The sequence below is a fragment of the Capricornis sumatraensis genome, chromosome 17 (genome assembly GCF_032405125.1).
Source record: "Capricornis sumatraensis isolate serow.1 chromosome 17, serow.2, whole genome shotgun sequence".
Classification (NCBI taxonomy): domain Eukaryota; kingdom Metazoa; phylum Chordata; class Mammalia; order Artiodactyla; family Bovidae; genus Capricornis; species Capricornis sumatraensis.
The window spans coordinates 52,105,288-52,131,135 of NC_091085.1; the positions used below are offsets into that span (position 1 = coordinate 52,105,288).

General features: G+C 57.4%; 1 protein-coding gene across 1 annotated transcript; it reads right to left on the reverse strand.

Moving 5' to 3' along the window:
* Nucleotides 1-3,715: 3,715 nt before the first annotated feature.
* MMP17 (matrix metallopeptidase 17) lies at nucleotides 3,716-25,848 on the reverse strand. The gene is made up of 10 exons (XM_068989609.1): nucleotides 25,705-25,848; nucleotides 15,375-15,507; nucleotides 14,433-14,562; nucleotides 13,463-13,746; nucleotides 12,391-12,567; nucleotides 10,798-10,897; nucleotides 8,439-8,521; nucleotides 8,197-8,349; nucleotides 5,047-5,304; nucleotides 3,716-4,029 (listed from the first exon to the last, which is right to left on the reverse strand). Exons 1-10 carry the CDS (start codon nucleotides 25,846-25,848, stop codon nucleotides 3,716-3,718), a joined length of 1,776 nt encoding a protein of 591 aa, XP_068845710.1.

Consider the following 25,848-nt stretch of genomic DNA (forward strand, 5'->3'; position numbering starts at 1 on the left):
CTGGGACTCCACGGCTGAACTCTCCTAAGGTCAATGCCCTCATTGACTTCCTTCTGAGGGGTTTCTTTGGGTCTGTCACCATGGCAGCAGACTCCCCCAGGGGGGTCCACAGTTCCTTCAAGTAAAGCTAGCACAGGGTGGGATCAAAATCAAGACTTTGACTGAAAATTCATAATTTTACATGAAAGCCCCAGGTGTTTAAATAGTGACTCACCTAAAACTGAAAATTTTTTGTGAGCATAATATCATTCGGGGTTTCTCAGGTGGCACTGGTGATAAAAGAACTGACCTGCCAGTGCAGGAGACGTAAGGAACATGGGTTCGATCCCTGGGTTGGGAAGATCCCCTGGAGAAGGAAATGGCAGCTCACTCCAGTATTCTTGCCTGGAGAAGCCCCTGGACAGAGGGGCCTGGCGGGCTACAGTCCATGGGGTCACCAACAGCTGGACACGACTGAAGCAACTGCACGTATAATAGCATTCTGTGACATCCCCACCAGAGATACAGAGTTGGAATTGAACCATGGGGACACTTGAGGCTGCTGGCGTTGGGGGCAGTCTACAGAACAGCCAACCTGTGACCTTCATAGGGGCCAAGGTCATGGAGTTCAAAGGAAAACCAAGGCTCAGAGAGAATAAAACCTCAGGACAGCTGAGTGTGATGCTGGGTTGGGTCCTGTCAGCAAAGGATGTGGAAACCAATGCAGAGATCAAGTGGGGTCAAATGTGTCCTGTTATTTCCTGATTTTACACAGACTTGAAAGTCCTGGTTGGCAGGAAATACACAGAAAAGTGTCCGAGGCTGTTGGTGTGCTCCCAAATAATTTAAGTTGAAAAAAAAAAAAGAAAAAGTCTGGTACTCTACCTGCATCTTCTTCGTAAACATGAGACAATTTCAAAATTTAAAAAATATGAATGTTTTATAAAAAGGTAGGATCAAGCCAAGTATTTCTGTGGGTTTGTTTGATGCCCAGGCTCCCGGTTTTCAGCTCCTGGTGGAAGCAGCTGCTGCTGCTACTACTTCTCCTATGAATCTGTCCCTTAGGACTGAACACAGAGATGCACCACTTACGTGTCTGCTGTATACTTCATGTGAGACAGAGTTACAGGGAAAGTTTTATAAAATGATCTTTGGCTTTAACTCTAGAGTAAAACCATCACCCACCAAGAGAGAATCTGGCTTCTTGCAGACCACGGCTGGCTCTGGCCCATGGGCTGTGTGCCCAGGGGACCCTATCCAGGCCGTTTCCCCAACTGCACAAGGGCCTAGGACTGGCTCCCCTTACAGACTGCTGGAGAATGCAAAGGAGTGGGACCATGTGGGGAGAGGTGCCCTTGTTGAGCAAAGGCAGCCTGTTCCACCCACGAGGGATCTTTAGTCCATCTGGTCTGGTCTGACAGGCAAAGAGCCCTTCCGGGTCCAGAGACCAGATGGCGGACAGATGGATGTGGGATGCGGCCTGGCTTGGCTCAGCAAACACAGAGCCAGGCCTGGAGACTGCCTGCCTGCCTGCGGCGTCATGCTGCCCATGTGTCCCGGGATGGCCCTGAGCTGACCTCTGCTACCTGCACGGCAGGTAGGGGAGGAGCTGAGTAGCTGCAGGAGCCTGCGCTCTCTTCTGAAAATGGGAACATTCCTGCTTCTCCCTAGAGCTGGGGCTGGCAACTTCCCATGACATGGGGAGTGGATCCCAACGCCTTACAGCAGCCTGCAAGCCCTCGACAAAGACTGCCCCTGCCCTCCTGGGCTCCCACTCTCCTCTGGAAAATCTCTGGCCAAAGGATGGAGTATCTTCTGTTGGAGCATGCCCATCTTACCCCCAGATGTATGCACCTACCCCCCATTTCCCCCACACCCTGGCTGGACTCTGGACTCTTCTCTCTCATCTCAGCACAACCAGCTCCTCCTCCTCCCTCCTTCCTTGGTTTCTGCTCATCCCCCTGCTCTGGGAGGCCTTTCTGGAGCCCCCTGGAAAGCAGCAGTTCACACTTAGAGAATGGGGGTAGGGTAACACATGGCCCTGCCCCCAGCCTTCTGATCAGCAGGTAAAGGCAGGCCGGAGAATCTGCGTTTCTGCTGGTTCCAGGTGATGATGATGCTTCCAGCTGGGCACCCGGCCTGGAGATCCCTGCTCTAAAGCAGTCCCTGCAGGGTCTCTTCACGCCATCTTAGGGCCTGATGCTCACCCCCACCTATTTATCCTCTTCCTGACCAACCCCGTTTTTGCCAAAGGTGTTTGCCTCTCCCCAGTCCCAGTGAAGAGATGTTAGTGATTCTTCTAGGCCAGAGGTTCTCAGGCCAAGTGCCCTACCCTGGGGCATCTATGGCTGCTGCAGGGATGGGCAAAGAACATCCTGCTCCCACAGCTATGCACCCCCAGGAAAAGTCACTACCTGCCAGTGAGAGCAGGCAGGCAGGCAGCCAGGGCTTCAGGGAAAGGTCCCCTGCAGGGCGGAGGGTACAGCTCGCACTCTCTGCCTCTGGGTGGGACTTGCGGCTGCCTTCCTGAATATGGAGCCATGGGGCAGAGGAGCAACGGGATGGAGTGGAGTCCCTGGATTGGCCAGCCAAGCCATCTACCCACACTTCCTGTTGGGCCACGCCTTGGGGTACACAGGGTGGCATATGGCAACCCAGGTGCCTCACCCAAGAACCTGTCTCGTTCTGCACATCCCATACTGACTGCAGTACTTGCACGTGCAAGTAGGCAGTAAATCTGTCAGGGAGGGCTGGGCCAACGTGCCAGAACCTCAGGTTCTGAGACCTGAACCAGCCTGACCTCTGCCTGCTGGCAGGAGGTGCGTTTCCCTGAACCAGGCCTCAACTTGTCCATCTGTGAAATGGGTGTAACCACCTGGGATGGTCATGGAGGAGTCAAGGAGGTGCTGGGCAGGAAGGTGTTGGTGAGCACTACACAGGCATTCCTGGAGGCCCCCCCCCCCACACACACACTCCACTCCAGAGTGCTGGTGGTCTGGGGTCAGGGCTGCAAGAGTCCTTCCAGGCCCAGAGGCTGCCCAGTCTCCACCCGCCTGGGCGCATCAGGGAGCCGAGTCTGAGCCGTTTCCAAGCAGGAAGAGGTCGTGTTTGTTTGAAATGCGTCACAAGACCACCACGGCCCCAGCTTGGGGACGCGCCGGTGTGTGGGGAGGCTGCCCTCATCAAGGCAACCAGCTGGCCCACAGGGACCAGGAGAGGAAGCCCCACGGGTGGGCGGAAGCACCAGGGGCGGCAGTGCGGTCCGGTGATGGGAAGGGGGTGGCCGTGGGACCCCCGGGCTGCCCTTCCCAGGGCCTGCGGAGCTGGGGGCCCCGAGGCCTAATGTAACGCCCCCATTCCTGCCCATTCCTGTCAGTCTCCGTGAGATATTAATCTTCTGTTAATTTCCATGAGACGCCGTCACTCACAGGCTGAAAAAGACAGCTCCGGCCCCCATCAGGGCCGTGAAGAAGTCTTCCCAGCTCACAGCCGGCAGTCAAGGCCAGGCGCGCGCTACTCCAGCATCCACGGCCCGAGGAGCAGCGCCCTCTGCTGGCCTCTGCCAGAGCTAGGGAGGCTGCAGCTGGTGGCCTCGGCCCGGGAATAGGGGGAGCCCGTCCCCAGCCTCAAGGCGGGGTCCGCTCTGCTGCCACGCTTGCCTAGGGTGCTGGAGGGGCGGGCACCAGTCCTTGTACTTCATAGCTCCGGGCCCTGGCCAGAAGGCCAGCACCGAATGTCACAGCGTCGGGGCCTGGGCCGCTGTCCACAGGAAACTTAGCAGCACGGCCAGCGGTGGGCCCGCGACCCGCGAGGCAGGGGCAGCGAGGGAGGTGCAGGAGCAGACCTCATAGGCGTCCTCCGAGCGGCTATGGTCGCGCTGTCCCGGCCGCGCGTGGGCCCCGGCCTCTCCATCCATGCCCTCGGGGTCGGCGGGTAGGTCTCTGCAGACCAGCCAGTCCCGAGCGGTGGACTGTGGGTACCCGGGCGCCACCTCCAGCTCGCCGTCCAGCACCTTCCAGTACTCCTTGCCGCGGAAGAAATAGGCGGCACCTAGGGAGAAGAGAGCGGGCACCTGAGCTCCGGCTGCTGCAGCACGCGGGATTCAGGCTAGACAGCAGGAGGACCGGGAGCGGAGAGCTGCGGGGCCAGTAGAGAAGATGCAAAATGTCTTAGGTGAGAGTCAGAGTCTTGCTCTCAGCCCCCGGCTAGCTCATTGGTGGGCATTCAGAACCTTAAGGGGCCTGGGAAAGCTCACGGAGCCACCTGGAGGCAGGGGCATGAATGAAGTAACCCTGTTTTGTTTTTTTTTTTCCTTCCCCTACTGGATAGTTACTGAGAGCCTAGTATGTACCAGACTCTTCTAGATGCTGGGGACATTGCTTTGAAAATAGAACACAAGCTGCCCTTGTAGGACTGATGCTGAAGCTGAAACTCCAATACTTTGGCCACCTGAACTAACTCATTTGAAAAGACCCTGATGCTGGGAAAAGATTGAAGGCAGGAGGAAAGGGTATGACGGAGGATGATATGGTTGGATGGCATCACCGGCTCAATGCACATGAATTTGAGTAACCTCCGGGAGTTGGCGATGAACAGGGAGGTCTGGCGTGCTGCAGTCCATGGGGTTGCAGAGTCAGACACAATTAAGCGACTGAACTGAACTGCCCTTGTAGGAAGGTGGTGTACTTCTCACTGCAGGCAGGGGGGCGCTGCAAGGACGTTTGCGAGAACTGAGGTGGGTAGAGGAGGAGCCGCGTGGGTATGCGGGGGGAAAAGTGTTCCAGGAGGAAGCGCCGCAAGTGCAAAGGCCTTGGGGTGTGTGCCTGCGCGCGTGCGTGCGCACGTGTCTGTGTGGCAGCAAGAGGTGAGGATGCCACGGCTGGAAGGGTGACGGGGGCAAGGAAGGGATGAGGGGAGAGGTGAACAAGCGCCAGAGGAGTAGGCCAGGGGGCTCTTGGGGAGGTCTGTGGCCAAGGAGGCGGGGCAGGCGCACCCCTGTGCCCCTGGATCCCCACTCCCCAAGTGGGGAGGCTGAGGCTGCCAGGGATTCGCCCTTGCCCGGCTCACCGTCGGACCAGCGCATGGCGTCGTCGAGCGTGCTGGGGACACCCCTCCACGGGGGGCTCTGGGCCGGGTGGCCGGGGTCCATGCGGCGTGTGTGCTCATCGTAGCGCCAGTACAGCTGGTCCTTAAAGAAATAAGTCTTGTCATTGTGGGCCCAGGAGAAGGCGGCATCGACGCCGCCCGACGGGAGGCCGAAGTCCGAGACAGGCCGCGGGTATCCTTCCTCTACGTTATTGTCCTTAAACACCCAGTATCTGTCTCCTGGGGGGGTGAGAGAAAGAGCCGTGGGCCGGGGCTCGCCCAGCCCGCCAGGCGGGGGCCCCAGCCCTTGCTCCTCCCGCGGGCAGACACCCCGATGTGCGCGCGCCCCTGAGATTCACCGAGCACCTGCTGTGAGCTGGGATGGGGTCCCACACCAAAGCAGCCAGAGGACGTGGGGTCTGATAAGGCGGCCACATCACAGATGGGGGTCCCCACCCCCACCCGGAGAAGCCATTTTGGTCTGCGGGGCCTAGTTCAGTCAGATCTGTGGTGAGGTGGGTGAATTTGTTCATGGGCAGGAGGGCACTGGGTCAAGGCCCAACTGGACCTGGTTGGGTGCAGCCTTGTCTGACTACACAGAAGCAGAGAAATCACCAAGAACTTCAAATATGTTTGTACAACTTTCCAAAAATGGTGTGATTAAGATGCTTGTTGGGTATATCCTGGGCTTTGAGCTCTAGAAACATCGTTAGCTATTCTGCCACACAAGGGTGGGAATGTGAGAAATAAGTTTGAGTAGGTGTTGTCATGTACCCCTACCCCAGCTCAGGTTTAGCAAAAATTAGCCCAGTTATTTAGAAAACAGTTGGGAAAAAAAAGCAAAACATAAAAAAATCCTTGGCCGGATAAAGGCCTAGAGTAGACAGTTCTCTAAAGAAAATAATCAGATGGTCAGATAGCAGCACAGGAGAAGACGTGCTTCTGACATCACTAATCACCAGGGACACGCGTGTCCAAACATGATGAGATACCGCCTCACACTCACTAGCACAGCCATTATCAACCTCCCCCCTCCACACCTAGAAAATAACAAGTGTAGCTGAGGGTGTGGGGAAATTGGGCACTGCTGGTGGGAATGTAAAATGGTGCAGCTGCTGTGGAAAAGTCTGGCAGTTCCTCAAAGAATTAAACATGGAATTAGTACAGGATCCAGCAACCCCACCCCTGGGAATATACACAAAGGAACTGAAAGCAGGTTCTCCAAGAGCGGTCTGTACACTCATGGTTATTCACAACAGCTAAGAGGTGAGAGCAACTCAAGTGTCCATCAACAGACAGTAAACAAAACGTGGTCCATCCATACAATGGAACATTCAATCAGTCCTGTCCGGCTCTGGGACCCCATGGACTGGAGCCCGCCAGGCTCTGCTGTCCATGGGATTTCCCAGGCAAGAATACGGGGGTGGGTTGCCATTTCCTCCTCCAGGATAATGTAATTTTATTCAGCCTTAAAAAAAAGAAGGGCGTTTCTGACACATGCTACAACATGGATGAACCTTGGAGCCTTATGCTCAGTGAAATGAGCCGATCACAGAAGGACAAGTCCTGTATGGATCCACTGTGCGAGGCCCCTAAAGTGATCAAATCCATGGAGACAGAAAGTCAGGTGCCGGGTGCCAGGGGCTGGGAGAGGGGCATGGGGGGTAGTGTTCATGGGGGACAGAGTTCCAGCTAACTTTGCAAGATGAAGAAGCTGTAGAGACGGATGGAGGTGATGGCTGGACACAGGGTGAATGTATTTAATGCTCCTGAACTGTACATTTAAAAGTGGTTAAGATAGTAAATTTCACATTGTGTTTTTTTTAACCACAATTAAAAATAATTTCTAAAATATCCTCCGTCAGAGACTGAAAATCACTGAAGGAAAGGATGGCACAGCTGCAGAAAGGGCCCCATACAAACAACGAAAAGGGCTGTGAGCTTTTCCTCCAAGTGGGCGCCTGGCGTGGGTGACCTGGCCAGGGCAGCCCGACCTGCTGCAGCTGACTCTGCCAGGCAAATGCACAGGCCCCAAGTGCCCACACTGTCTTACATTTCAGGACAGAGCTATGGTTTCTCACGGGGATTTCCTGAGTTTTAAATGCTGAGAAATAATCCAAATTATTTAGAAGATGCCAGGCAGGTCCCACCATCACGACTGTAGCTCGCCTTAGGCATCCAGGTTGGGAGACAGTGATTCCACTGTCGGGGGTGGTGGTGGTGCCAGGGTGGGTGTGAAGCAGGTGAACTCGGGCCCCATTCAAGGAAGGCCAGGCTGAAGAGGCCTGATCAGGGCAGCAGGATGGCTTCACTCTGGGGAGCTACAGATCCCCAAAACACATCTGTATGTGCGCACAGCCATGCCTATGAGATGGAGGAAGGCTCAGAGCCCCGAGTGCCCACAGAATTGGCAGGGGTTGGTCTCCTGCTGCAGGCGGGCACCCTGCCTTTGCCCCTCAAAGACAGCATGCTCCCCAGGAACAGAGACAGCCTCCCCAGCCCAGCCCAGGAGAGGAAGTGTTAGAGGGTGAAGTGACGCCCCTCCTCCAGTGGACCTGTCACCCTGGACTGAGACTGGGGAGCTGGGCCTGGGCCAGGGAGGTCCTCAGTTTCCTCTCTGCACTTAGAATAAATCCAGCCTGACACCCACGGCTCCTCAGGCGTCACCCTGACCTGCATCGCCTCCCCTGAACCTTCATCCTTCACTCTGCTCCAGCCTCACCACTTTCTTCTAAGGTCTTTCAATCAGCAAGACTGTTCCTGCCTCAGGGCTTTTGCGCTTGCAGTTCCCTCTGCCTGGAATGCTGTTCCCTCAGGTCTATCTGAAATTAACTTCCTCGTTACTTGTGGGTGCTTACTGTGTCCCCCCCCTGCCCAGAGTGAGGGCAGGGATATATCTGTTTTGCCCACTGTGTGCCTGCAGTGCCTACCTAGGTGCGGGATACACAGCAGGTGCTCAATAAATACAAACTGGCTGAGTGCACAAAAGAATGAGCTGCTATCTGCGCCGAGCTCTAGATCCACAGGACCAGTGCTCCTGGGCGGAGGCAAGCTTGGGGGTCCTGGAGAGTGAGGGCTTCGGTCCCCCCGGTCAGCGATGCCCGGCAGGCACCCGGGGAGGGGCCCGCCCACCTTTGAAGAAGACGATCTTGTGGTCACTGGTGCGCTCATACACGGCGTCCACGCTGTCCAGGTGCAGTGGCAGGCCCCGCCAGAAACGGTGCACCTGTGCCGGCTGCAGCGACACCAGGTGGCGGTCCCGGGTCAGCCGCCAGAAGTACTTGCCTGGGGGACATGGGGTGGGGCTGCAGGTGGCCGGTCTGGGGTGGGACCCGCTCTTCCGTCCACCGGCCGCTGGACCCCGTGGGGGTTACCTTTGAAGAAGAAGGCCTCACCGCGGATCTGGGCCACTGCGTCAAAGTGGGCGCTGCATCTGTGGGGCACGTCCTTCCTGGGCCTGGGGGCAGAGAGAGAGGGCAGGGCAGGGAGGCAGCCCCACTCTGAGCTGAGCCGCCCTGGGGAGCTGGGCTGCACAAGGCCACCAGGACGAGCCTCCTCTGAGGACCCCCTCATCCTGCATCACTGCCTGCAGGCTCACTGACCGCAGCAGTTTAGTCAGGAGAGAAAAGTGGGTGAAAACAAGTCTTATTCTGGCCCTTCAGGTTGGCGAAGATGGATCACTGGGTGAGCGAGCGTCAGAGAGCACCAGCAGGCACCTTCAATGCTGCCAGAGAAGCATCGAGAAGCCAGCCGGGCGCTTTCTATAGAAACGCTGAGCATACTTGCTGGGTCCCCTCGTTCTGGGTCTTGCAGCTCTGCCCACTGACAGCACTCACAGCAACATCATTTGTGAGGACAAAAGATCAGGAACTTAAATGCCCACCGATCCAGAACTTAAAAAGCAGGGCAGGGCAGGGGATTTCCCTGGCGGTCCAGTGGTTAGGAATCCGTGCTTCCTAACTGCAAGGGCTCCGGGTTCCATCCGTGGTTGGGGAACTAAGATCCCATATGCCATGCGGTGTGGCCAAGAAAATAAATAAAATAAAAAATAAAACAGGCACATGAGCACCATCAAGCAGCTCAAGCTCAGAGAATCAGGTGTCTTCACAGACACAGAGGCCTCCACGGGCCCTGCGGCCAGAGGCATGGTGCAGACCAGCACTCGAGCGTCCCACTCGGTTCACATGTGTGTATCTACATGCTTAACGTTCTTATACGCGTGTAGAATCTCTGGAAGGACACGCACATCAACAATTGCGTGCCCTGGGCAGTGGGCTGGTCCATCAGCGGTGAGGACTAACTTTTCACCGCGGGTACTTCTTTGTGCCTCTGGAGCTGTGTACACTGACGAGTGTTACTTATTCAATAAGTAAGTGCAAGGAAGAACAATAACAACACAAGATAAAGCAACAGCTGTTGACCTCAGTGGAAATTCACCACGGACAGCTGAGTGAGAAAAGCATAAAAACATTCCACCCTTGGAAAACCAAACCGGACCATGGAAGCCTAAATACATAGATTTCTGTTTGTGTGTTTCGTGTGAGCGTGAAGCGGGCAGGGAGGCTGTGAGGGTGGAGGTGGGGGGTGGATGAGGATGGCCCCTGCAGATTCAGTGGCACTTGTTCCATCGGGGTGGGGGTGGGGTGGGGGAGATGAGCGTGGGTGGGCTCTGGCTGCTGTTTTTACTACTGAGTGAGACGAATCCGAGGCTGGGCCTTAAAAGACAGGCAGCTGTCGCCTGGTCTCTGGCACTGCCAACCCTCCAGACGCTCCCTTGGGACACCCACTCGAGGAGTCCAGCCTCCAGCACAGGCCACAGAGGAGTGCCCAGCTGAGTCAGCCCGGCCCAGGCACCAGACCCGAGTCAAGATGCCCCCAGAGGATTCTAGTCCCCAGTAGATGTTCCCAACACTGTGGAGCTAACCAGCCGCCTGTGCCCTGTCCAACTTCCTGACCCACAGAATCCATGAGCCTACCGACGTGGTGGTTTGATGCCACAAGGCAGGGCTGTTTGTTATACAGCGACAGATGACTGAGACAAAGGGGGAGAGGAAATCGTGGGTTTGAAAGTAACGCCTCTGCACAGTTCTGGGCTGGTGGTTAGTTGTCCCTTCTGTTAGGGGGAGCACACTGACCGAAACCGCCCACCCTGCCCAGGCACCACAGTAACCATCTGTGTGAGTTAGTTTATGACAGGAGGTCCCTGTAAGGAACACGGAACTAATGAGCCACCACCAACAGGAAGAGTTCGGAAAAGGTCAAAAGGTGATCCCATGTGTCCTACCACTTCCCAAGACCCTTCTCACTGGCATCCATTATGGCTGAGCAATGCATGCGCCACCAGGAAGGAATCTGAGTCAGAATGATTGACCAAAGACAAGCTGGAAACTAACCCCAGGACCATAAAACCCGAGACTGGGAGCCATGCGGCAGAGGCGTTCTCCTGGGTTCCCTGGCCCTCCTGCTCTCTGCCCAGGCTCCCCTTCCCAATACGGTCTCTTGCTTTGCCAGCACGTGTGTCTCCTCAGACAGTTCATTTCCAGGTGTTAGACACGAGCCCACTCTTGGGCCCTGGAAGGGGTCCCCCTTCCTGCAACACCTCCAGTTCTGTTCATAAGAAAAGAAACTATTTCTCAGGGTTCAGCAGGCCCAGATGACCCTGGAGCTCAGGACTCTAAGCCACTGCTGAGGGTGGTGCTGGCTGCAGAGTGGAGACGGGGGCCCATGGCTTACGGGGTGCTGGGCCGATTGTCAGGGGGCTCTGGCAGGAGGGGTGGCTCCTCAGGCTCTGGGGTGTCCGGCTGAGCCGTGGGGGACACCGACTCCCGCACGCCTGTGGAGACAAGGAGGCTGCATTGAACCTGGCATGCCCGCCTCCCTGTAGACCCCACCACCCTTTCTGGAGCTGCCAGGATGGAATCAAGTGCTGCGCCTGCACTGAGTCAGGAGCTGGACTGTGGTGGTGAGCAGGACAGGGGAGATGCCCACCCCCCACCCAAGCCTGAGCATCGAGACGCATGAGCAGAAGGCATGGGTGCCTTGATGACTTAAACAAGTGTTTCAGAAAACAAGAATTTAAACAAAAAGTTGCACATGAATGTGCACAGCAACATTATTCATCATGGCCAAAAGGTGGAAACAACCCCAATGTCCATCACCGGAAGAATGCATAAATAAAATTATTCAGCCGTCAAAAGGAGGGAATTCCTGATGCATGCTATGATGGGGATGACCCTTGAAAACACGCGCTAAGTGAAAGCAGCCAGACACAAAAGGCCACACATTGCAGGATTCCATTTATGTGAACTGTCCAGAGAGGCAAATCCATGGAGACAGAACGGAGCTGAGGATTTGCCAGGGGCTGGGCAGAGACTGCTAATGGGGGAAGCAGGAGCAGGAGGTGGGGTGGGGGGATGAAAAAGTTCTAGAAGTGGATAGAAATGATGCTTGAACAACACCGTTAATGTGCCGAATGTCCCTGAATGGTTTGCTCTGAAGTGGTAAAAATGGCAAATTTTACTACAGTTAGGGAGGGAGGTTCAAGAGGGAGGGGACAGAGGTGCACCCATGGCTAACCCATGTTGATGTATGGCAGAAATGAAACCAATATCACAAAGCAATTATCCTGCAATTAAAAAATAAATGAATTCAAGGAAAAAAGTCCATAGACGTCAAAGGCAACAGTGAAGCAGGGGAGGGGCTGCAACGGGGCATAAAGTGAGGCTGACCTCCCCCCACCCAGGTGAGAGGCTCCACCCCAGGCTTTAAGGGAATTGCTTTGGCTGCTGTGGGTGGGGGTGAGGGGTCCCAGTGTGAAGATGGGGAGGTATATGGGGGAGGGTCCATCACTGCCCCACCCCCAGGCTCCTGTCAGCTCCCAGGACCGGCTTCCTTCGGCCACATTTCCTGAGGTGACCCCTGGCTCTGGGCCAGTCCTGGCTTAGCTCTCCCATCTCTAAGTAGGGGTGCAGTATGGACTTCACAGCTTGTAAAGACTGGATGACTTAGTACATATAAGTGCTTTGCGGGGGCCCTGGGTCACCATCAATGTCAGCTGTCACAACTTGAAACCCCCTGGGGGTTGAACGTGGGATCTTGCCCGGGGGCTCTGAGACAAGCTCTGTGAAAAGCCCCTGGTGACAGAAATCACCTGTTTATTCATTCCACACATACTGAGGGGCAGCCAGCATGTGCAGGTCCTGGATGCTGGGCACACAGCGAAGAGAGCACCAGCCCTCCTCCATGGGGTTCCGGGCTCTGGGGGTCCTCAGCATTGCTGTCCCCATCCCCGGGTGACCGGTGCTGGCTCTCGGGGGGAGGGCTCACCGTACAGCTGCCAGACGCGCACCCTGTCCTCGTAGGGGAGCCCGTAGCGCAGCGGGTCACCCACCGGGCCCTGGTAGTACGGCTGCATGATGGAGCGAGTGGCTGCCACGTGGCTCAGCCCGATGGCGTGGCCAAACTCGTGGACAGCCACCGCAAACAGGTCCATGCCGTGGGCATCTGGGGACACAGGAGCTGGTGAGTCAGGGGAGGGGCTGCCAGCTCCTGCTGGGCCACCGGGACGGGACCTGTGGGGTGGGATGTGATGGGCCCGCCAGGATGGCTGTGGAGGAGGCCCCAGTCCTGGACAGAGGGGTTCTGTGGAGGCCCGATGGGATCTTCAGGGGTGTCTTAGGCCCTGAGGTCTCTTGGTCTCTCCACCCCACATGTGCCACTCACAGTAAGGCTGGCAAACTGTAAAGGCTACATGTTAAATACTTCAGGCTTTGCAGGCCACCAGGAGCCAAGTTTCAGGGGTCACTGTAAGCTCCTTGAACCCCACAGAGTTGAACAGATTTCCTAGGTCCCATCATGGCATAGAACCTGCAGCTTCCATGGGGTCCCTGCTGGTTCCTCCAGCTGGGATGGGCTCCTCAGCCTGATATAGAGACCACCCTCTCAAGGGTCCTACCTCCCCGTCTGTGGTCATGCCCTGTGCCACGTGGTCCTCCTCCCGCCTCGAACCTGGGCGCCTGCAACTTCTTTGGCCAGTGGGACTTAGCAGAAGTGATGATGTGCCCAGGCCTGCCAAGGCCTTGCAAGTTCCCATTCCATCTTGGAAGTGGAGACCAGGATGAGGACAAGCTGGGCTCACATAGTCACATCCCAGCCAGGGTTAGCCAGGTGGGCTGCCTGTGCCAGAGACAGCTGGTGAGATCAGCCTGGGCGAGGACCACAGCGCTGTCCTCCCGAGTTGGACAGGTGCCCACGGCTTTAGGCTGGGGGCGGGGCATGGCTCAGGGGGAGGCCATGGCGGTTTCCAGTGCTGGGGCACTGGTGTGACTCCCTACACCATCGTGGGTCAATTGGGGGTTGGGGGGGTGATGCAGGGTCCCTGGGGCTGCCCTGGACACACCTGAGGAGCGGAATGTCCAAGCCTCATCGTCGTCAAAGTGGGTGTCCCCTGCGGTGTGGTGGTCGCCCGGGAAGAAGGCGTGGGCCACTGTGCCACCCGGGCCGTCGAAGGGGTAGCGGTCGTTGTGGTCAGCCGTGGAGAAGTCGATCTGGATGTCGGCGGCGCTGCCGGCCACCTCGTGGAAGTTCAGGGGAGTGATGTCGCTCCAGACTTTGAGTGCGTAGTGCATGAGTGCCCGCACTGTGTCGCGGCCCAGGGGCGAATCCCGTGGGAAAGTGCGGACCCTGGGGTGGGTGGGGTCAGAGCCCGGGGTCAGGCCGCAGGGACAGGCCCAGCGCCCCCGCCCAGGCTGCAGTGCACTCCTGGGAACATTCTGCCTCGAGTGGGGCACCGGGGACCTGATTTGGAAATGGGATTTGCAGGTGTCATTGGGACAAGGATGGAGATGAGGTCATCTAGGATTAGGGCGGCCTGGTGGCTCAGACGGTAAAGGATCTGCCTGCAATATGGGATACCTGGGTTCGATCCCTGGACTAGGAAGAACTCCTGGAGAAGGGCATGGCAACCCACTCCAGTATTCTTGCCTGGAGAATCCCATGGACAGAGGAGCCTGGTGGGCTACAGTCCATGGGGTTGCGAAGAGTCGGCCATGACTGAGCGACTAATACCTTCACTTTCTGTATCCAGTGAGTGTCCTTATAAGGGACAGAAGGGGACACAGACATCAAAGGAGGCCGTGTGGAGACGGAAGCAGGGATTGGAGCCATGGACCCAGAGCTGCCCGCAGCATCTGGATAGAGGCCAGGCTGGACTCTCCCTCACAGCCTCCAAGGGGTCCCTGCCACCCCTGGATCTTGGGTTTCTGATCTCCAGAAGCAAGAGGACAAAATCCTGTCTCTTCAGCCTTGGTTTGCAAGTGCTCATTTTGGCTGCCCTTGTGATACCCAGGCCCCAGGAAAGCCCTGCCCACCTCCACGACAGGTTCCTCTTGTTCCACTTGGTCAGGGCTGGAGCCTGGCGTCTCTTTCGAGCAGGGGCTGCGGCCGGGAGGTCAGGGAGGGAACATCGAGGAGTTTTCATCAGCGCCAGGGTGGCCTCATCTGCAGGGTGGGTGGGCAGGCAGAGGTCAGGAGTCCAGCCCTGTGCACACTCACCCCCAACCGGGCATTCCCAGCAGCTCCCTGAGAACGGGCTCCAAGCCCCAGTCCAATCCCCTTGGCTCCCTGCCCCAGGACTGGGGGGATGAGGCCTGGGTCTCCAGCTGCATCAGGCCCCACTGCCAGGGGTGTGTCCACGAACAGGGTGGGGGCTGCCCAAGCATTTACTAATGTACGGCAGGGGCCCCGAGCAACTGGAGGGGGCACAACCCCAACTGGGACCGTTGCCAGCGCTTCTTGCCTCTCACAGGACACACAGCCCAATGGCTCTGTCTGTGACACACGTGTCTGGGGACAGACATGTTTCGATCGGCCAGCCTTGCTGAGAGTCTTTACAAAATTGGAATTTGTTGTCAAAATGTAAAAAGTGGGGCATTGCATAAACACCCCAGATTTCTGGTTTCCCTTGGAAAGTGGGGAGTTTTGACAGCACAGGGCTGCCCCCCATCCCTGATGGGGCAAGGCTTAACTGGGGCCTGGGTGGCCAGAACTCACTCCCACACCTGGTCTGCCTGGCCCATGGCATGGAGTTTGAGATCCCACTGTAAGTGTGAAAATGGGGTCTGGGTGCAGCTGGCACACTCACCCACTGGCGTGTGCACACTGGGGATGGTGATGGGGAGGAGAGGGGGATGATGGAGGGCCCCCAGGCAGTGAGAATCCTCCCCCCCGTCCCTGAACAGCAAGGTGGGCTGCAGGGGTACTTGGGAGAAGCCAGGTTGGCACCCATCTCCCACTGAACCCCGAGGACTGACCTAGGACGCCAGTGGCCTCCAGGCCTCCGAACCGCTGCATGGCCACGATGGCCTTGGATAGCTCCTCTGGTGTCTGCAGCTGTCCTGTTTCGGGGTCCGCTGGGGGCAGATAGCCAAACCTGCTCAACCACTCCTGTGGGCAGAGAGCAGAGTGAGGGGCGGTAGAGGGGGGGATTCAGCCACCTGAAGAGCCATGGCCCGGGGCCCAATCGCTGTAAGGGGCACACCTTTCCCAGCCCAGCTCAACACTCCAGCCCCTGCCCACTAGCCCACAGGGTGTCTCTTGCTCCTTCCTTAAATTTCTTTACAGGAGTCTGCAGAAGTGTCTTGATAAACTCAATGCCCTTTAGATGGGATGGGCTTCAGCAGTGCACAACTTGTACAACTGTTCATGGAAGCCTGCCCCACCACCCTCCTCCTGCGACAGCAAAATGCCCAAGGGACACTTACAAAATTGAAATTTTTAAAAGGTTATTTATTTAACATCATGAGTGTCAAATTCAGGCCTTGAGCTGGCAGTGAGGCAGCAGTTCTGAAACCCACGCTGAGAAGGGCAATGGGCTCAGAAACCGGTTTTAAGAATCTGGTCATGTGCTGCACACACACAGGAGTTAAGAGCCAGGCTGCCTGGGTTCAGATCCTACCTAGCCCCCTCCTCACTGTGCAACTGAGGCAAGTCAGTGCCCTCTCTAGGCCGTTTCCTCACCTGGGAAGTGAGGATGAGTTGGAACGTGGAAAGCCTCAGGTCAGCATCTGAAACAGCACCCTCCACATAAAGCATGTGTGTGCTGGTTGTCAGGGGATGGGTCTCTGCAAAGCGCCCTGGGGGAACCCCCGAGCCAAGCAGGAAGCAGGAACGGGCGCAACCCTTTACGCCACGGGCACATATAGAGCCCCCTTCCCTGGCCCAGTCACCTTTACCATCTGGGGGGAAAGGGAGGCACCGATCCCATCCATGGGGACCCCCTGGGGGGCTGCTGTTTCTTCCAAGGCAAATGGTGCAGGCGCCCACTTCCTAAGCTGGGTGACAACCCCGTGCAAAGCACTCAGCCACGTGGACGCAGTGCCAGGGGGCAGGCTCACCAGCCAGTCTGGGGAAGACCCGTGGGTGGCTGGAAGGCAGGGTTCTGGCGATTCTCTGAGCTCCACTCCCTTCCAGGTCAGGCTTCAAGAGAGGTACTGACTCTCAGGTCTCCTTTTTCTTTTTCTGCTCTATTCATTTACACTACTTATAGGGCCTCCAGGAAGCTGGTGAGTACATAGCTCCTGCCTATTGACTCCTTATGCCCACTACCTCCAGGGGCCTGGCAGGTGCTTAGTGGGAGGGGGTCCATCCTCTGGGAATGCCTAGGAGCCTCAACTGACCAGGAGTGTCCTCAACGATTTGCATACACCTGTAGAGAACCAGCCGGATTCCCCCCTCACTCCCCACCCTTGCTTTCTAGGAAACACTGAATCCTTGCTGGGGTTCTCTCTGTTCCTTGACTTCCTCCCTAACTTCTGGGGGCCTCCAAGAATGTGCCCAAGTGGGGGACACAGGGGACCCCTCTCAGGTCTGGGAGCCCCTATTAGGCTGTCAGGCAGGACAGTGAACAGCAACCACAGGGTGCTCCCAGTGGACACACCCGAGTGACATCCTGTGCTCAGACGAGCAGGCAGAAAGGCTCAATCTCCACTCTGGGCTCTGCCCTCTGAGGTGCTGGCGCCTCCGCACCCCTGAGCACCCTTCTTTTGGGAGGACTTCCCTTCACATCACTTCAAACACATTAAAATGCAGCCCAGGGGCTTTCCTGGTAGCTCAGTGGTAAAGAGTCTGCCTGCCAACGCAGCAGACTCGGGTTTGATCCCTGATCTGGGAGGATCCCACATGCTGTGGAGCAATGAAGCCTGTGTGCCACTACTACTGAGCCCACATGGCACAAGTACCGAAGGCCACGCACTCCAGAGCCCCGGCTCTGCAACAAGAGGCGGCACCGCAATGAGAAGCCCGTGCACGGCAACTAGAGAGAAGCCCCCACTCAGCGCTCCCAGAGGAAAGCTCGCACAGCAACGAAGACCCAGTACAGCCAAAAGTAAATACATAAATAATACAATTATTTTAAAAATGTATCCCATCAGTTATCAACAAGGTTTACTGAGCGAGTCTCAGGGCTAATCACTGGGCCCTGGAAACGCCCGAGAGCATTTCATGTTTCAGATATGAATTTTTATTCACATAGCTATACAACAGAAACTAACACAACACTGTAAGTCAACTACGGGCATGTGTGCATGCTAAGTTGCTTCAGCTGTGTCCAACTCTGTGTGACCCTATGGACTGTAGCCCGCCAGGCTCCTCTGTCTATGGGATTCTCTAGGCAAGAATACTGGAGTGGGCTGCCATGCCCTCCTCTGGGAGATCTTCCCAACCCAGGGATCAAACCTGCCTCTCTCACATCTCCTGTATTGGCAGGCAGGTTCTTTACCACTAGTACCATCTGGGAAGCCCAAATCAACTATATTCCAATAAAAATTATAAAAAAAAAAAAGACAGATGTGTATTTGTGGCTACACATTTTTGGGGGCAATTTTTAAAGATATTTTAAAATCTTGATTCTGCCATTTTCCTTCTGAAAGTAAGTCAGAAAACACACACACATTTTGCAGCTTTTTGTTAACACTGCAGGCCTGAGCTAAAGAGCTGGGGGCTGTTCAGCACCACGAGGCTGCCTCCTCCAGGAAGTCCTCCAGAGTTTCCTTAGATAGCACATGATGCTAGGTGAGGATGCTGGCCCCATTTCCCCTGCCAGGTAATGATCTACTCAAGTGAGAGCCTTTCCCCACTCAGGCCAGTTGCTTTGGGCAGGCTGGGGCTGAGACACCCTGGGAGGACCACCCTCCTCCCAACTGTCACACTATAGGTTGGGAGAACAGCTGGGTGTCTGACCCAAGCAGCCCCCCGCTCCCAGCCCTCCCAGGGCTCCACGGGGGTTACAAAGGAGTCGCTTCCTCTGGTCTTGCCAGCCTTGCTGGGAGGCCATGCACATTTTTAGACTTCAGGCCTCAAGAGTTCTTCAAATGGTTTGGAATTGTTTGCGAACGTTGCAGAGCGGGAGATTTTAGCTGCAGGTCCAAGTGGCTGGTCTCTGTGCCCACTTAAGGATCAAGGGCAGGACTGGGGCATGTGCTGCCCTGGGACAGGCACTGCTTGGGCCATGATCAGCAGCTGCTGGTACCTGCCCAGGCTCCGGAGCACTGCCGTTTGTGGCCCCTGCTGGCTGCAAGAGCATGAGAGCATGCTGATGGGATCTGGGGGGCTGGTGGGAGGGAGGGGCCCCATCCTCCCCCTCCCCACAGGCTTGGGCTCAGCTGTCCCACCTGCCCCCAGTGCAGCCACTCCCCCATCACAAAGCCTGTCCCCTCTCTTCACACCCTCACCTCACCTCCTCCCCTTGGCCCCCACAGAGCTGGTGGGCTTCTGCATTAATTCTTGGACTAGCTAGAATGGGGGCTGGGAACAACCCTCAGCTCAAGGGGGTTGGCGGGCGGTGGGGGCCATTGGAGGGGGTGGGGGGCACTGGGGGAGAAGTCCTCAGGAGCTGTCTGACAACAGGACAAATCTCTGGTAAGTTTAGGGGGAGGCTGCTGGTCCTGAAGAGCCCATGGGGACCCCAGCTCAGCCCTGAGCCATCCTGTTCTGCCCTGTTCAGTGGAAACACATGTCCATACAAGAAGCCCCCATCGCTGCTGGAAAGGAACAGCTCTGGAGCCCAGGGAGGGAGGGGATGTCTAAAAACTCATTTCTCTGTCTCTCTCCCTCTCAACTTGCCAGCTCATCCCGATCTTCTGGGGAGACAAAAATTCCCGAATGGCCAGGGTTTAATTTTTTTTCCTGGTAGTTAGTACAGGCTGGGACATCAGAGGGGAACCAGGCTGAGAACTCAACCTCAGAGCTGAGGTCCGTGCACAGGGCAAAGGCTGCCAAACGCCCTGCCTAGGCCTCCCCTGGAGCCACTGCAGCCCCTCTTCCTGCCCCCTTCCACGGTAGTGCCCCTGGAACATCAGCCCCTGGGCTGGGGGCCCAGACCTCCTGTCCAGCCAGCTGTCTCCAGTCCCGCCCCTTGTCCTCTAATACCTACAGAGCCTGTGGGTCGCCTGGGCCAGCCCCTTCCTGTGCTCACCCACCGGTCCTCCCTCTGTCACCACGGCGACTGTGTCTCCAGGGCAACCAGGCTGTGTGGGCAGAGGGTGAACTTTCCAGAAGGCCAAGAGGAGTGGGGGAAGGGAAGGAGGGGGAGCCCCAAACTTGCAGGGGCCACCTCATCATCGGTAATTCCTAACAGCCAAGGACGTGCTCTCTTTCTCCTCCCTGCCAGGACCCCCGTGAGCTGAGCCATTACTGCAGATGGGGAAACTGAGGCCCAGAGATGTTCGTGCTCTACTCAAGGCACTGGCAGGGGGTGGGGTGTTGGCCCCTCCCACAAACCAGACGAAGTCACCTATCACCCTTCCCAAGGCTTTCCCAACCCCCCCAGCCCCCGCCTGTTTGGTTTTATTTTTCTCCGTATTGTTTATCACTGGTTGACACAATGTGTATCTGTTCACAGTGCTAACGATGTTTCACGCACACACCACAAAACTCCCTCCTGACCTCATCAGAGTCACAGGCAAGTGGGCCATGGCCCCCACAAAGAGGCCTCGTGTTTGAGCCTCATGTCCTAAGCAGTCCCTCCACCCAGCAGGTCAGCCTTCAACCCACGGCCCTAGCGCCAGCTCCCAGGGGACTCGGTAAACCAACCTGCCACGTGGCTAGACTGGAGGGTGAGGGAAGGCCTTGCTGTAATGCATGTGGATGGTGCCAGTAAACAAGAGGCATTTACTGTGTGCAGTGCCTCCTTAGGTCCTCCCCCAGCCCTGGCCTGGCCACTGTTGCCCCATTTTCAGGTGGGGAAATGGAGGCGCAGAAGGGTTTGCCCTGCGTGACAGCAGTGGGACTGGAGTGAAGCAAGCTGACCCCAGGACACCCGTCTGATGGGCTGTGAGGGGCCTGGGGCCAGTGGGGACCATGGGGACAGATGGCTGAACTGTCCGCCACCCACTTTGTACTCCGTCACTGACTGGACTCCGCTGGCCTCGTGGGGGTATGCAGAGTGGCTGTCATTGGTCCCAGGGCACCAACAAGGAAACAGGCCAGGGCAGTGCAGACACCGCCACCCATCAGGGACAATGGAGGAGGGTGGGCAGCGGCTTTAGAGCACCTGCCCCCAGACCCAAATAATAACAGACCCTCAGCACCCACTGAGTGCTGCCACGTCTGACCTTCACCCATTCATCTGCCACCCACACACCACCCGCCTAGGTGCAGCTGCAGAAATGGCCTGCGGTCACATGGTGTGGCTCTGGCTCGAGTCTGTGTGTGACCTCCTTGGATGTCCAGCCAATAAAGACCCAGAGAGAAAGGACCTGGGGGCTCCCCAGCAGGGTGGGAATTCCTCCGGGGGCTGCTTGTGGTTGGGATGATCCCTCATCCCAGCATCTTCCCCAGGGGAATGCTCCCAGGCCCCGCCTTGGACAGTCCATCCATCCATTGGACACCCTCATTGAGGGCTCCCTGTGCCAGGTGCTGGGGCACGGTGAAGACCTGGGGAGATCCCACCCTGCTGTCAACCCAGGAGAGACGGTCTCACAGGAAAGACCAGCACTAACCATGTGAAAAATAGGTGTCACGGTGATAACTATGATAAGCGATCCTAATGGCCAATGATTATTGAGTTATGTTCACAGCAGCTATAGGGGGAAATTGTGAGGACAGGGGTGTGCGGTTCGTGGGGTTCAATCCACGTTTGGCACACAGCAGGTGCTCAATAAAGAACTGCTGCAATGATTTTATAGGTAGGGGCCATTATTATGCCCATTTTACAGATGAGGAAACAGGGGCAGAGAGGTCAGGACACTTGCCCACAGTCACACAGCACAGGACAGAGCTGGGATGGGGACCCAGGCTCTCTAGCTTCAGGGCCTATTTCCAGGAACCCTGTGCTGATAGAAATGAGACAGCGTGGAGGGGCTCCTTAAATGGCTGATTGGTGGGGTGGCGTTGGGCAGAGCCCTGAAAGATGAGAAGGAGCTGGCTAGGTGATGAGCCAAGATAAAAATTCACAGCAGTAGGAACAGCCAGTGCAAAGGCCCCGTGGTTGGAACCAGTGTGGGAAGTTCAGGAAACAGAAAGGAGTTGGTGGGACTGGGGTACAGAGAGAAGAGAGGGTGGAGAAGTGGACGAGTGGGCCAGGTAAGGAGGGGAAGTGGGGTTGGCATCCTGCCCAGATGACTGTCCTTACCTCCTGAGAGCAGGATGGTGTCTGGAAGGGACCCAGAGGGCTGAGCTAGTGTGTGACACACGCATCTGTCACCCTTCACGTGCACAGCACAGACTGCACCTGGAGTGTCTCACCTGAAGCTCTGAGCCACCATTAACCAAGAAGCAAAAACCATGTGGTGTGCTCAGAGCACCCTCGGAAACCCTCAGGAAGGCACCGCATTGGAGAGCACCCCGGTGATCCCCTAACTGCTCCCCAGCCTTCCCCGTTTCCACTCTCCCTCAGTGTGTGAAGGCAGCTTACTTCCCACAAGACTCTGTGGTGAGTGATTCAGGGGCATCAGTCAGGTAATATCCCAACTGTTCTGTTCTCATGGCCCCATTTTACAGATAAGGAGACTGAGGCACAGCACAGATTCCCCCGAGACTGGTAGGCAGCAGCCTGGGACCCTCGCCCAGAGGCTGGTTCCAGAGCTCTTGAAAGAGCAATGACACTTCCTCAGCGGCCAGGCTGGTCACCGGCCTGTTTAGTGAGTCCACACTCCCAGGGCTCAGACCACAGGCGTCCAGCGTGGTTGTGCCCACACCACATGGGCCCCCACGAAAGTGCCACAAAGACTTCTCAGTCATTCAGATGCCCAGGGCAATGAGTGTCCAGGAAATGAACTCAGTTGTTGACAACATGCCTGCAGGGTGGGAATGGGGAGGGGATCCCAAGGCCTTCACACTTAAATTCAAGCTCTGGAGGGGTGGGCGGGAGACCTGGGAGCTGAGGCTCTCCCCCTGCCGCTCAGGGAGACTGCCCCTGTTCCCTTGGGTTGGGTTCTCTGACTGCACCAAGAGGAATATTTCTGGCTCCAAACCAGGTCTGACGCGGATTTTGAGCACACCAAGCGCCCACAGGCTTGCCTGGGTGCTGGTACTGAGAAGCAGGGACCCAGAGGCCACTGGCTGAGGCCAGGGTGATGGCCACCCGTCACCCCCTCCCCACCCCTGCAGGGGTACAGGTGCTCACAGGTGTTCCAGCCCCTGCCCAGCCCCCTGGGCCACCGAGGGAGGGCCCTGGTGATTCTCGGCCACCCTCACACGTTCTCAGCCACAAACCATAGAGAACCAAAAGAACTGCTAACACGCATGGTAGGAGGCACAAGAGCTCAAAGACTTTGTTGCTGGGATAGAAACCTGAGAACAAACTTTAGAGGTGTGTGCTCAGTTGCTAAGTCATGTCTGACTCTGCAACCCCGTGGACTGTAGCCTGCCAGGCTCCTCTTTTGTCCATGAGATTTTCCAGGCAAGGATACTGGAGTGGGTTGTCATTTCCTTCTTCGGGGGATCTTCCCAACCCAGGGATCAAAACTGCGTTGCCTGCATTGGCAGCCGGATTCTTTACCACTGAGCCACCAGGGAAGCCCAAACTTCAGAGTACTGGCCGGCAAATCTGTCAGCTAGCAACATGTTCCGTGCATGCCTGTCACCAGGCTCCCGCAGGGCTGAGCCCCTCACATACTCACGCTGCAGTGACTGGGCGTTCTGGCCGCTCCTGACTACGGTGAAATATTAGGAACAGCCTGCACGTCCGGGCCGGGGTCTGGCTAACGGATGTCAGTCACATCCTTGCAGTGAAATGCGATGGGTGGACAGAAAGAACCAGGCAGATAAAGATGTTCCAATACCGACCGTTCCCCAAGACAGACTGGGAAGTGAAAACAGCAGGGCAGACAGCAGTGGACAGCAGGTTGTCATCCATAGAAATAAGGGGCTGAGGCCCCATGCCCTTTTATATGCCCAGACAACCTCTGGAAGAATCCTTAGGAAACGAGGGAGACGATCGCCCCCGCGGACCCTTCTGTATGGCCTGAACATTTTGCCGTGGATATTACTTACTCAGAAACAAAATAATGAAAACGGGCCCAGAAGGACTTGCGGCTCAGCCGACAACCCCAGGAGGGCATGGGGCTCTTTTGTCCCGCTCCACCGCGGCCTGAAAGCCTGCTGTTGGGCCGGCGCAGCGGGCCTCAATCCGGTGCTTTGTTTTCCTCTGATGCTCCAGCGGCGGCTGGGCCAGGGAGCCCCTCCCGGGGGCAGCCAGTGCTTGAGAGACCCGCTGGGCACGGCTCTGTCTGGCAGAAGCTGGGTCACACTTACAAAGGGGCCCTTCTCTTCACTGGCAGCCCTAGACCTGAATATACAGAGTCAGTGGGCCCCTGGGGGCGGTCTGCAGAGGGTGGGTAGAAAGGAGGTCCCCCCTCCTCCTTGCAAATCCCTGCTGGTCTTCCTGCACCTCTGGGTCTGATGCACTGAGGTGTCATTCCCTGGAAGACCACCAGAGACCGCCCTCTGCCCGCAAATTGGGGGCAGAATGCAGGAAGGTTTCTCCCACACCAGCCTGGAAGAGACCTGGCCTTCCCCTGGTGGGGGTCTCTCCTGGCAAGGGCAGCAACCTCTGCTCTTTATCGGCTGGGTCAGATGCCAAGGCCCTGCAGTCTCTGGGGCTCCAGACTAAGGGGCCACATCCCCTGCCTAGTGCCTCCCACAGGGTGTGGGCCCGGGGGACCCCCTGGTGTCGGGGAACCCAGAGGGGCAGACAGAGGAGGAGGCATGGAGGTGCAAACCGGGAGGAATGTATCTGACCCGCTCCCTCCGGGTGGGCATCGAGAAGCTTCACAACAGCACTGGGTCTGATGAATGAACTTGACTGGGCCAGGAGCTCCATGTCCTGATGGTGGGGGCCTGAAGAGCCTGGTTCTACTGCCACCCAGCCCAGACCTAGAGATTTGATGCCCTCAGAGCCTGCACCCCAAGAGGGGATTCAGGACACCCCAAGCCCCAGAGGTGGGTAAAGGCACCCGAATTTCAGAGCAGTTTGGCTGGGAGGAAGCGGCTCTGGGGGTCCCTCGAGTGCAGCCAGCAGGGACTGTGGCTGTGCCCTCCCAGATGACTGCAGGGGGGCCAGGGCAGCTGGGTGGGGGCGGCCAGAGACTGTTCCTCACCCAGAACCTGTGGCCAAGTCCTGCCAACCACGGGGCTGTGGATGCCCCCCAAATGCTTGCACTGGCCTGAAATCCACCTGGAGCTCGAGAATGCTAATAGCCTGGGAGCGGAGCCCTGCCAGCATCCTTCTAGGAGACTACCGAGGGCCAGGTGCAGAGGCAGGGAGCCCAAGTGAGGGCAACTGCAGGGTGGAAGCCTCAGAAGGAATCTGCTTAATCCATCAGCCCCCTTGTGCCCACACCTGGCCTCCTCGGGCTTGGGGGTGGAGACTCATAAAGTGTGATCTAAATCTTCCAAGTCCCAAGGAGGAGGCTCCAAGCCTGGCGGACTGAACAGGGGAGGGGACGTGGGAAGAGGCCACTGCGCAGCCCCTCGGTATGGTTTCCAAGCCAGTGGGACACAGCTGATACTGGGCGGGGGGAAGCGCAGGATAAGGTGGTGGGGCTACATCCGAGCCTGCGAATTGTGGGGGGCACCTCATCAGGTTCAGGACGAGGACAAGGGTGGCAAGGCAAGGCTGGCCGTCCTGGGGGTGGAAGGGAACAGGAAATAGGGCCAAGGTCCATGCTTAGTGGAGGGCTGGGGGTCGGTTCCCTTGTTCCTCAACATCCTCAACGGAGCAAACTCGAAACCACCAGCTTTCCGGGGCGCCCACACTCCGCAGCTCCGTCCTTTTCTCTGTTGTGGGTGCGCACCTCCCACCCCCGCCACTCCCACTGGGAACGCACGCGGGATGCCCAGCTCTGCTGTCCCATCCGCCTCAGGGGCCTCTTTGGGGCTGCACGTAGTCGGGGACAGGGCTTCGGCCAGGTAAGCCGCCAACCTCCGAGGGTTCCTGCGACTGCGGCGGGCTCCCGGCGCACGCAGCCCAGGAGGGACCCAGCGCGCCTCTCCCAGAGCCGGGTGGGCGCGCGTCAGACACAGCCTACGACCCAGCCTCAGCTTTCCCGCCCAGGAAATGGGTCCAGGGCGTCCGGGTTCCCGCAGGCGCCCTGATGGGGTCTTCCCGGGCCGCGGGAGCCCGCCTCCCGGCCGCACACTCACCACTCCCAGGCTGAGGTCCTCCGCGTGGGGCGCGGGCGCCGCGTAGCCCCCACGAGCGGCCAGCGCGAACAGCAGCAGCGGCAGCGGCGGGACCCCGGCCCGGGGGAACGGCGGGCCGGGTCCCCGGGCAGCGCGGCGCAGCAT

What these genes read in the sequence shown, in the direction of transcription:
- MMP17 (XM_068989609.1), bottom strand. Translation starts at nt 25,848, where the DNA reads ATGCTGCGCCGCGCTGCCCGGGGACCCGGCCCGCCGTTCCCCCGGGCC. An exon ending in TTGGACATTCCGCTCCTCAG is followed by an intron (nt 12,568 to 13,462) that starts GTGTGTCCAGGG and finishes CTGTGTCCCCAG; the next exon opens with ATGCCCACGGCATGGACCTG. An exon ending in GCGCGTCTGGCAGCTGTACG is followed by an intron (nt 10,898 to 12,390) that starts GTGAGCCCTCCC and finishes TTGTCTCCACAG; the next exon opens with GCGTGCGGGAGTCGGTGTCC.